This window comes from Brachyhypopomus gauderio, chromosome 3 (genome assembly GCF_052324685.1).
Source record: "Brachyhypopomus gauderio isolate BG-103 chromosome 3, BGAUD_0.2, whole genome shotgun sequence".
NCBI classification, from domain to species: domain Eukaryota; kingdom Metazoa; phylum Chordata; class Actinopteri; order Gymnotiformes; family Hypopomidae; genus Brachyhypopomus; species Brachyhypopomus gauderio.
Window position 1 is genome coordinate 39,005,490 of NC_135213.1, and position 11,283 is coordinate 39,016,772.

The window sequence follows — 11,283 nt, forward strand, 5'->3', positions numbered from 1 at the left end:
TTGTTTTAAATTTTAATGTATTATGGGCAACACTTTCCCTAGGTGATAGACCTCGGGTCGTAATAATCCTCTTTCTTTCTTTTCTTGTGTAAAGTACTTTAAATTCCCAGTGTGTATGAAAGGTGCTATATAAATAAACTTGCTTTGCTTTGGTCAGGACCTGCAAAGTGTTTCTGAAATGTGTGTATTGGTTGATTATTATTACGTATATGTATAGTGCAGGGCCTGAAATTCATTTTTCAAAATGAGTGGGAATCCCCCCTTAAATACAGGTCTTGCTGTGCTTCAACGAGACATACGTTGAACTATATACACTGAAACTTTTCTCTTGGTTCCTCTCTACACTGATCTGTCCTCTCCTTGGTTTTTATTGTTGTTTTCTTTTTTCCTGTACTCAAAAACAAAAACAAAAAACATTCCCACTGCTCTCTTGGAGGGCCAAGCTCTGAATGAGCATAGATTGGTTAGGCTTGTTATAACTTAATTTTACTGTCACCTATCTGTGAATCCTGAGGGTTAGTTTAGTCAACGCTGCTGTTTGTGCTGGTCCACTGGGGTTCCGGTGATATTTTATGAGTGGGTTCAATTTCAGATGATGGAGATTTGCGTTTTAGCCAGCGCTCCATGTTTGCGTGCCTCTAGTTGGTATCAGTGTTGTTTCTGATGTGAACTGCCTCTGAAGCAGAAGGTTCTCGTAGCGCTGTAGAGAGAGGAAGAGTGAGCGTGCCAATTGTGTCCGACTATCTGTCCGTCTCACAATACAAACCGAGCTATTGTCTTGCTGAACGTTTTCGCTGTAATTGTGTGTAGCAGTTTCCTGCATTATTAAGGCTAAAATAGCAGGAATCGCAATTCCCGCAATCCCGCACTGAAATTCAGGCCTGTTATAGTGTATATGCATATGTATAGTACAGTATATGGTGTGTATATGTATAGTGTATATGCATATGTATAGTACAGTATATGGTGTGTATATGTATAGTGTATATGCATATGTATAGTACAGTATATGGTGTGTATATGTATAGTGTATATGCATATGTATAGTACAATATATGGTGTGTATATGTATAGTGTATATGCATATGTATAGTACAGTATATGGTGTGTATATGTATAGTGTATATGCATATGTATAATATAGTATATATGGTGTATATAGTGTATATGTAGGTTCATGTATAATACATTTGTGTCATGTTGCTCCACATACTGAATTTTCTTTATGGAGGTGTAGGTGAGGGGTGTTGTGGGTACAGAAGTAGCCAGGACATCATAGACTGCATGGTTAAGCTACTGATGTCTCTCTCTCTAGGCGAGGCGTCTCAGGTGTGTGTCCTGTGTCTTTCAGGTGATGCACAACAGCACATGCAAGGTGATGGTGGTAAAGATTTATAAGAATGACGTGGACCAGGACAGCATCGTGAGAGAGATCAGCCTCCTGCAGAAACTCTCTCACCCCAACATAGTCCGGTACCTCTCACCCCAACATAGTCTCTCTCACCCCAACATAGTCCCTCTCACCCCAACATAGTCTCTCTCACCCCAACATAGTCCCTCTCACCCCAACATAGTCTCTCTCACCCCAACATAGTCCGGTACCTCTCACCCCAACATAGTCTCTCTCACCCCAACATAGTCCCTCTCACCCCAACATAGTCTCTCTCACCCCAACATAGTCCCTCTCACCCCAACATAGTCCCTCTCACCCCAACATAGTCTCTCTCACCCCAACATAGTCCGGTACCTCTCACCCCAACATAGTCCCTCTCACCCCAACATAGTCTCTCTCACCCCAACATAGTCCCTCTCACCCCAACATAGTCCCTCTCACCCCAACATAGTCTCTCTCACCCAACATAGTCTCTCTCACCCCAACATAGTCCGGTACCTCTCACCCCAACATAGTCCCTCTCACCCCAACATAGTCCAGTACCTCTCACCCCAACATAGTCCCTCTCACCCAACATAGTCTCTCTCACCCCAACATAATCCAGTACCTGTCACCCCAACATAGTCCGGTACCTGTCACCCCATCATAGTACCTGTCACCCCAGCATAGTCCGGTACCTGTCACCCCAGCATAGTACCTCTGACCCCAACATAGTCTCTCTCACCCCAACATAGTCTCTCTCACCCCAACATAGTCTCTCTCACCCCAATATAGTCCCTCTCACCCCGACATAGTCTCTCTCACCCCAACATAGTCCCTCTCACCCCAACATAATCCAGTACCTGTCACCCCAACATAGTCCGGTACCTGTCACCCCATCATAGTACCTGTCACCCCAGCATAGTCCGGTACCTGTCACCCCAACATAGTACCTCTGACCCCAACATAGTACCTCTCACCCCAACATAGTCCAGTACCTCTCACCCCAACATAGTCTCTCTCACCCCAACATAGTCCCTCTGACCCCAACATAGTCCCTCTCACCCTAACATAGTCCCTCTCACCCCAACATAGTCTCTCTCACCCCAACATAGTACCTCTCACCCTAACATAGTCTCTCTCACCCCAACATAGTCCCTCTCACCCCAACATAGTCTCTCTCACCCCAACATAGTCTCTCTCACCCCAACATAGTCTCTCTCACCCCAACATAGTACCTCTCACCCTAACATAGTCCCTCTCACCCCAACATAGTCCCTCTCACCCCAACATAGTCTCTCTCACCCCAACATAGTCCCTCTGACCCCAACATAGTCCCTCTCACCCCAACATAGTCTCTCTCACCCTAACATAGTCCAGTACCTCTCACCCCAACATAGTCCCTCTCACCCCAACATAGTCTCTCTCACCCCAACATAGTCCCTCTGACCCCAACATAGTCCCTCTGACCCCAACATAGTCCCTCTCACCCTAACATAGTCCCTCTCACCCCAACATAGTCTCTCTCACCCTAACATAGTCCAGTACCTCTCACCCCAACATAGTCCCTCTCACCCCAACATAGTCTCTCTCACCCAACATAGTCCCTCTCACTCCTTTAGTGAACTGACCATCCTTCAACAGTGCCACAGTCCTCCCGCCTGCATTATTCTGTGTGTTGTCATCAAGGGAACTGGTGTAATTAGACCTTTTCAGACTTTATCAAGTACTAAGGTTGTGTCCCCAGCAGGTCAACATCTCAAAACACAACATACAGTGATTTCTTTGCATTTAAGACTTTATTTAAAAGGTTTCGTTGCCTTTGGGTTATGTGATAGACAGGAACAAACAAAGACTCCTGACATCAGGTCTGGAGTCGATCGCAGCGTAACATCATGGGGTGGCGGTTATTTAACTAAGCTGTTTCCAGGTAGCCTGGTCCTGCTGTTCAGAAGGACAAAGTGCTTATCGGAGTGCTGATGTCAAAAAGGCCCAGACCTAAGCTACCTGGCTCTCCAGTTACCTGGCACCTACCTACCTGATATCTCAGGCAGGCTGACAGATTGTAATGTGTCCTTGCCATGGTGCTTAGGAAAATTCATGTGTTTTTTTTAGCTATCATTCATCTGCTGTGTTTGTTTTGTTCCTGTGTGCCGTGACGTTCTCCACCTGGTGTAAGAGGTGGGAGACTGAAGTGGCCTTTTGGTAATGGGACTCATGAACTGGATTGTCAGTAGTCAGCATAAATCTTTAAGATACTCGGAGGTTTTAAAATGTGAGAGTTTTGCTACAAGTACTGATGTACTTTTTACTTGGTCTATTTTCTTGCGTCATCATTTCAGGTATCTGGGTATTTGTGTGAAGGAGGACAAACTGTATCCGATTCTGGAGGTCAGATTTAGCATTTCTCTATATATTTGTGTTATATCTTTCTCTGTCATATGAGTAGTTTTAACACTTTCCTTCATAAAGCAGCAAAAATACCTGTTTATGTCTTATAAGGACGTAATCCATCATGTCTTCTTTTCATTAAACTGGTTCTGTGCAGAGTCCGTGTTCACAGCCTTTGTCTTTGTCTCTCCCTCCATCCTCATAACTCCCCCAGTATGTTAGCGGAGGCTGTCTGGAAGAGCTTCTAGCTCGCAAAGATGTTCCTCTCTGCTGGAGGGAGAAGGTGGACCTGGCCTCAGACATCACCAGAGGAATGATCTACCTCCACTACAAGAACATCTACCACAGAGATCTGAACTCCAAGGTCAGTTTCAGCATCTGCTGCCTCCTTTGCCTCCGTCCTCCGCCAACACGCCCCCCTTAATTTAAGGCCAAACACTAAAAGATTATCACACTTTTTTATATTTAGTTTATGACACTGCTTAAACGGACACCCAGTAGTCTGGGTGAGAGGAAGCATGTCTGTATGGCCTTTGTAAGGGCTCAGAACTAGACATGACGGTGCGCTCGGTGTGAGTGGGAGGGTCAGTGGTTGCCGGGATTCACACAAGTGCACGCCAAGCCTGTGGTGATGGTTAGCAGAGCACAAGCAACAAGGCCATTCTTTTCTGATGCTAACACACAAACTCCCACTCTGACACATATAGACTCTCTCCTTTCTCTCGGTTTCACACATCTCTCTCTCTCTCACACACACACACACACACACACACACACACACACACACAAACACACACACACACACTCACACACACACACACACACACACACAAACACACACACACACACTCACACACACACACACACACACACACACACACACACACACACACACACACACACACACACACACACCCTTGCATAAATGCAGCAGTTCCCACACCATGTGCGAATGCGTAGTGTGTACTGAGCGCACAGGGGCCGGTACACGCACACACCCACTCTTTTCGTGACTGCTCTGCCCCCGTTTGACCCCGACGACTCGTTTGACAGCTGTGTGGACATTAAACAATGCCCAGAAGCAACGCTCACCCAGGCCCACACACAGAGACACATCCTCCATGGGCACAGAGACCGTGTGTCATCACGAATATGGCCATTTCACAGAGGGAATACGGTCATTTCACAGGGGGGTCTGCGTGCTTACATAAATTTGCTTTGAATGGCTGAAACGTGTGAATACGGCCGTCGTCCCTTAACCTGCCCTCAGAGCTTTAAACGACTCTTTTACGGGCTTCCCTAATTTCTTATTAGGTCTTTAGGCAATTAAGAAAAGCCATGGGTATTTTTCTACCTTTTCTGGCCTGTGATGTTAAAATTTACTGAGTCTCTTTTTTAGTTCGTTATTGAAATCAAAGGTCAGAACGGAGTCTCCACCGCGGCTTTTGTTCATGCTCTTCAGCCGAGTCTTGGGATCACTCTCCGTCTCTCCCGGACTCCACCCGTCCTGTGTCACAAGCAGCTACTGTAGACCTTGGCTTGGTTGCAAGGTCTCTTGCTAAATTTAGCGTCTGTGAGGCCCCTGGGTCCAGGCTGTAGTGCTCCCCACGTGCACCGCGGAGCCGCTGGGCTAGCAGTGTGTGGTGGGGCCCGTAATGCAGGCCAGATGCTGTGGTCTCGGTCTGCTCCATTCATCAGTGCTTTTGGCCCTAGAAAGTGTACTGGCTCTTACGTAAGAGGCCCCAGGCATGACTGGAGATCCCCTTTAGCTCCTGCCAACGTCTCTGTCACCTCATTAGGGGGACTTTTATTTTGTTTCCATGAAAGCGGATTTCAGGTCAGTGTATTTCACACACTAATGCTAAATGTGGAAGGTGTGGCACTTGGAGCTGTTAATGTTTTGAAATCTGGATCTGGGCCCCAAAGAGTAACTGCGTCTAGACGGGCTTTAATGGATCATGCAGGCAACGATGACTTGGCACATTTAGATGAAGGCTATCGTGTGGCACTGAACGCCTCGGGCCGTGAGTGATGCACAGTGGCACAGTTCAGACACTGTGGAGCAGCACAAGCTCAGGCCCGAATAACGTGTCCAGGAGATGGGCCGAACCGAACCGGGCTGGCGTCCGCTGGTGATCTGCCCCGGCCATCCCGGGCACGAGGCTGGAGCACCCGCCCTGCTGTCATATCTCCTCCCTGGTGTGGATTAAGATGAGGCCCGGTGCGGTGGCTTTGTGGAAACACTGATGAGAACTTTCAATTCTACCTTTTACCTAGTCTGATTGTGTGAATTATGTGTGACTTGTGTATTTGTGTGTTAACGGGCCGCCCAATGGAGGATGGGTTCCCTTTTGAGTCTTGGTTCTCCCGAGGTTTCTTCCTATTCCCCACCATCATAGGGAGTTTTTCCTCGCCACTGTCGCCTTTGGCTTGCTCATTAGGGTTCTGGACCCATAGTATTGTTAACCTTGTAAACCCTGTAAAGCTGCTTTGCGACAACTTGAGTTGTTAAAAGCGCTATACAAATAAACTTTGATTAATTGATTGAACTTCTGTGGGCACCTCACAACTCCTAGTAGTGGTGCCACAGTCTGTTTCTGATTTTGGTTGATCTGTTTTTTTTTTCTTCTCTCTCTTAACTTTCCAGTTGTGCAAACTTGCGTGTCACCGTCGTGTTTGGGCATATGTTATGTGTGTGGGTGAGAATGAGGTTTGCAAGTCAATTTTCTGGGTTACACTGCCCTCTCCTGGCAGGAAAAAAAAGGTTCAACTGGTTATAAAAAGAAAGTTTCCATGACATAGACATTACCAAGATGAGAAAATTACTATGAAGGACATAACATAATAAAAAAAAAGTAAAAAGTCTATTTGTTTCTTTTATCAAGAAACAATTATGTCCCACATGTCACATGATGTCTAAATATCAAATGCTATAATTGTATTTGCATATTTACATAATGTTGTGTGTTGTTTAATGGGTGTTGGCTGTGGTTGTGTTGTGTTTGTACAGAACTGTCTCATCAGAGTTACCGCCAGAGGCAGAGAGGCTTTAGTAACAGACTTTGGATTGGCCAGGGAGGTGGTGGAACTTCCTGCCAAAGACAGGAAGTTGTCACTGGTCGGCTCAGCCTTCTGGATGGCCCCAGAAATGCTGCGTGGTGAACCATATGACCGCAAGGTGATGACGTCACGAGCACACACGCACACCCTTCAGTTTAATCCAGTTGGCAGGATCATTACATCAAGTGATGGCACATTCACAACACGACACACGCACCATCTTGAAACATGAGCTCACAGCCTGACTCACCGTTCAGCTGGCGTTTGTCCTGTTCTTATGGAGCTGCCCATGGCTGATCAATTTGGTTCTCTGTGGTATTTCTAGGTCGATGTGTTCTCGTTTGGGATCGTATTATGTGAAATTTTGGCCAGAATCCCAGCAGACCCAGAAATCCTTCCAAGAACTCAGGTAACCTGATCATTTGAGTATTGGAGCTACTATGGCATGAGGATACCATGAATTCAACATGACATGAACCCAGAACTTGGATGGAAAACCTCAGTGCAGACATATTACAGTCTGCTTTAGGTTTCAGTGTGCTGAAGAGTCAATTCTTAGTTTTGATTACTACTTCTTAATTGTATGTGTGTGTGTGTGTGTGTGTGTGTGTGTGTGTGTGTGTGTGTGTGTGTGTGTGTGTGTGTGTGTGTGTGTATGCGTACGTGTGTGTGTATGCATATCAGGACTATGGTTTGGATGTGGCTGCCTTCAGGCAGATGGTTCTCGGTTGTCCACCACGTGTGCTTGACTTGGCAGCTAGTTGCTGTTTGGTAAGTAGTTTTATGACCAGGCTGTAAAGCAGAGAGAAAGAGAGCGCTTACAACAACCCAGCCGCACAAGTGCCACTATATTTTATAGACAAATAGACAATATATGTTCAAATAGAGTTTTCTCTCTCTCACATTATTTTTATGGATTCACGAGGCTACTACAAAAAAGAAAGATGAGCAAAGAAAAAAAACTATGAAAAATAAAGAAATGATAGTAAGATTGGAGGCAGATAGTGAAGACACTACAGATATATAGTGACACTGATTTATAACAGAACCAACTCACTGGTCACTTTATTACATACACCTGTAAAATACGTGATAAGTCTATCTCAGGTCAGTAAAAGTTGATGATTGGTGAAGAATTGGAGGTTGGCTAAGGTTGGTACTATTAATTTGAATGTGTGTGTGTGTTGTGTGTGTATATGTGTGTGTGTGTAACACCACTCTCTTCCTCCGTCAGTTGGAGGCGTTCCGCAGGCCGTCATTCGTGGAGCTGTTGGATGAACTTTCTGAAGTAGCTGAGAGTCTGGAACCGCCCCCACAGACAGAGCTGACCAATGGCTGAGCTCCATCACACCCTCTCCACTGTCCCATCAGCCAATGTCCCATCAGTCGAGGGTGTGGTTCTGTACATAGGCTTGAGCCTGGGGGGTGGGGGGGGTGCTGTGGGGGTGTGAGGAGGAGGAGGAGGGTTATATGAGGAAGGATGGTTGGCACCTACAGCTCACGTCATAACGAGACATCTCCCAGAACGGGGCAGGACGGGTGAGCTGAAGCCTGGTGTAGTTGGGAGACCTGCAGGACTCGACTGCAGACACTCAAGACCACCTTCCCCACGTTTCTGTCTGGCTTGGGTGGACAGAACTAGTTGAATGTTAAGCGGGATGTCGAAGTACAAATCGAACGTGAAGTTTGATCTGACCCCTGTTCCCAGTTCGCTCCAACATTTCCGTAAGGACTTTTGATTTACGAGTTGTGTGCGTAACCTCTCAGAGACGACGTGCTGCTCCAGCAAGCCTTGGCCTTCAGAACGTAACACGGGCAGTTAGGCAAAAATAGAGATGGCAGAGCAGAAGCTTGACTGACTCACTGTGGACCTGCTGTAGGTTCCTGCGGAGAGCCAAGTCCATCCTGGACTGGTCCGTACGTACGTGCTCCTCAGAAACATGGCAGATTCATCTCCTGATTTTTTCAAATCCGATCCAAACATAAAGGATTACAGACTATCTGGAGGAATTATGATTATGTGATAACAATAGTTACAAGGTTCAAACCTTAGGTGAATATATATAATAATTTTGTATATTTTGTATATAAAAGAAGTAATGTACATATGGTAAGTATTTTGGTACTAAAAATGCCGTCTAGCTTGTATAGGTTGGTTTTCTGATTGTTCTTTTCTCTCAGTCTTGTTGCTGAGCTGTGGTGGGTGATTTAAACAGTTCCTTCCTGTTTCTCTGCTCGGAGACGTGCGTGATAGAAATGGTTCCGTTGCTTTTCTGTGGCCTGGCATGTCGTGCCATAGAAGAACTGACGTAACATAGGAAGCCTCCTGCTTCCTGAGCGCACAACCTTTAACCTCCCATGCTCACCAGAGTTCGGGGATGCTAGCATGGACAGGCCCGTAGGTCGGCCCGCTCTCCAGGACACTAAACCTGCGCACTTTCAACTCTCTCATCTTGCTTATTTTGCAGAGCTTGCTAAGATCATCTGAGCTCCTTGTTTTAAGATGTGGTTGATGCTTGTATATCCTGTACTGTGCTTCACTGTGGTCTTTGTTACTTAAATAGATAAACGAGTTTCAAATGTCTACAGTTACAGGAAAATGGGCTCTTGTGTGTTTACACAGTATTGCATACTGGGATTGTTCAGATACAGTTGTATATTACTGGCACTACCACACCACTCAACACCACTCAACACCACTCAACAACTTTAACTGAAACTTTCTTTTCTGAACATTATGTGTATAAATGCTGTTCACCTTGTGTTAGTTTTTTTTTTACCATATGCAAATATACTTTCAATTAAATGCTGTAAACAATGCCAGAATCAGTGTGAAGCGACACTGGAACATCGTGGTTATAGAAAGTGTTGAACAGGACTGTGGTGCATAAAATTCTGTGCATTCGTAAAATATCTGGGTATTAGTGCATACATCGTGTTATATATTGTAGTCCTTAACTACAAAAAGTCAGAAATCAGTGAGATAATATGGCAAATGTTACATGTTCTAAGTCAAAGCTGCACTTTGGACAAATAAACTAGTGCAAAATAAAGTATCGTTAGGTAGCGGTGAGCTGGGAGTCGCTGTCCTAAAGAAGACTGAAGGTTGTGACCCTATTCACTCTGTTTATGCGTCACACGACACCCCCCTACTGGACAAGAGAGAAACTACAAGAATATAATCACGTCGTTTACACCTTTATGCCCCGGAATTGGTGTCAGTGACTAGAATGTCCTTCTTAACGAAAACCTGGATACACAAAATGTAGGGAAAAAAATCCCATATGAATTGTGGGAGAGAGAGAATGTGTTCCTCCAATGAAAACGTATCCTTCAGAACTAAATAATGAAAATATTCAGGAACACATTTTATTAAATGTACTTTTTTGTAAAATTTGTGTCATTGATGGTCTTAGTTTTAGAGAGTGACTAATGACCTATTTGAGTAGAGGTCAAAGGCCATGGTTCAGTAGTGTTGACTGCAAGCTGTTATTGCATGAGCATGTGGGGAGGGTTAACCATCTAATTTACCTGCCCAAATTTACCTGCCCTAATTTACCTAGCCTAATTTACCTGACCTAATTTGATTGGCCTTATTTGCCTGCTTCACCATCTACCCCCTTACAGAGTCATCGAATGTTAAATGGCAACATTGTGTAATCGGCCCTTGACTCTTTAGTCTCGTGGGGGTGTTGCTAATACAAACCAAACACACACTGGACCTTTTCCATGGAGATGGTTAAGCCTTTGTCTAAGGTTGTCTAGTCCTAATGTACAAGCTGCCCAATGTATAGGACCTAATGATCATAGAATTGCTTTTTTGCTTTCTAAATTGGAATTTAGAAATTCGTTTAGAGAGACTTAAAGTCTTATAACTGGGTCCTGTTGAACTAACAGATTTCTGTACTTTTGTAATGCTCGGTTAAATGTGTACTTCTATGTAAATATCATCAATACAACATTGTCTTACAACAATACACTTGTACAGAGTGATTCAGACGTTTCACGCCCTACAAATTGATGTATCAATTTCCCACATGTTTTTTGAACCTTACAAGCAGTTGTTTAGCTCTTCTGCTAATCTGCTAACCAACAATCTTGCGTCCTGTGGCATTAAAATCAACTACCACTCCCGAAGAAGATAGTGACTTAGAAGATGAATAAATGTTGCACTTCAGATATGAACAAGGTCCTCTCTCTCTCTCTCTCTCTCACACACACACACACACACACACACCCACACACACACACACACTTTACTGTGTCTCTGATCTTGAAGGATGACAAAGCTACTTAACATGCCTTTCGTCTTTAGACACAAAGAGTCTGTCTTGCTTTCATGTATCATTGCGTTCTCAGTGTGGACCCTTGGCCATGCTAATCGCTGACTAATGCGAGCATGTATTTCTTTGAAGCTTGTGTCTCTGGGCCACTCAAGGCAAATTGGTGGCATAATCATG

General features: G+C 44.9%; 1 protein-coding gene across 3 annotated transcripts in view; it reads left to right on the forward strand.

Annotated features, from left to right (window-relative positions):
• LOC143509482 (dual specificity testis-specific protein kinase 2) overlaps positions 1-10,955 on the forward strand; it is a 21,723-nt gene extending 10,768 nt beyond the window's left edge. For 2 of the 3 annotated variants that reach the window (XM_076998247.1, XM_076998249.1), the window contains exons 4-10: positions 1,352-1,473; positions 3,715-3,763; positions 3,978-4,127; positions 6,774-6,941; positions 7,149-7,232; positions 7,508-7,594; positions 8,058-10,954. In XM_076998247.1, coding sequence (XP_076854362.1) covers positions 1,352-1,473; positions 3,715-3,763; positions 3,978-4,127; positions 6,774-6,941; positions 7,149-7,232; positions 7,508-7,594; positions 8,058-8,162 — 765 coding nt within the window. In that variant the 3' untranslated portion in view covers positions 8,163-10,954. Of the gene's footprint in view, positions 1-1,351; positions 1,474-3,714; positions 3,764-3,977; positions 4,128-6,773; positions 6,942-7,148; positions 7,233-7,507; positions 7,595-8,057 lie in introns of all 3 variants that reach the window. The other variant, XM_076998250.1, reaches the window with a different exon arrangement.
• Positions 10,956-11,283: the final 328 nt, after the last annotated feature.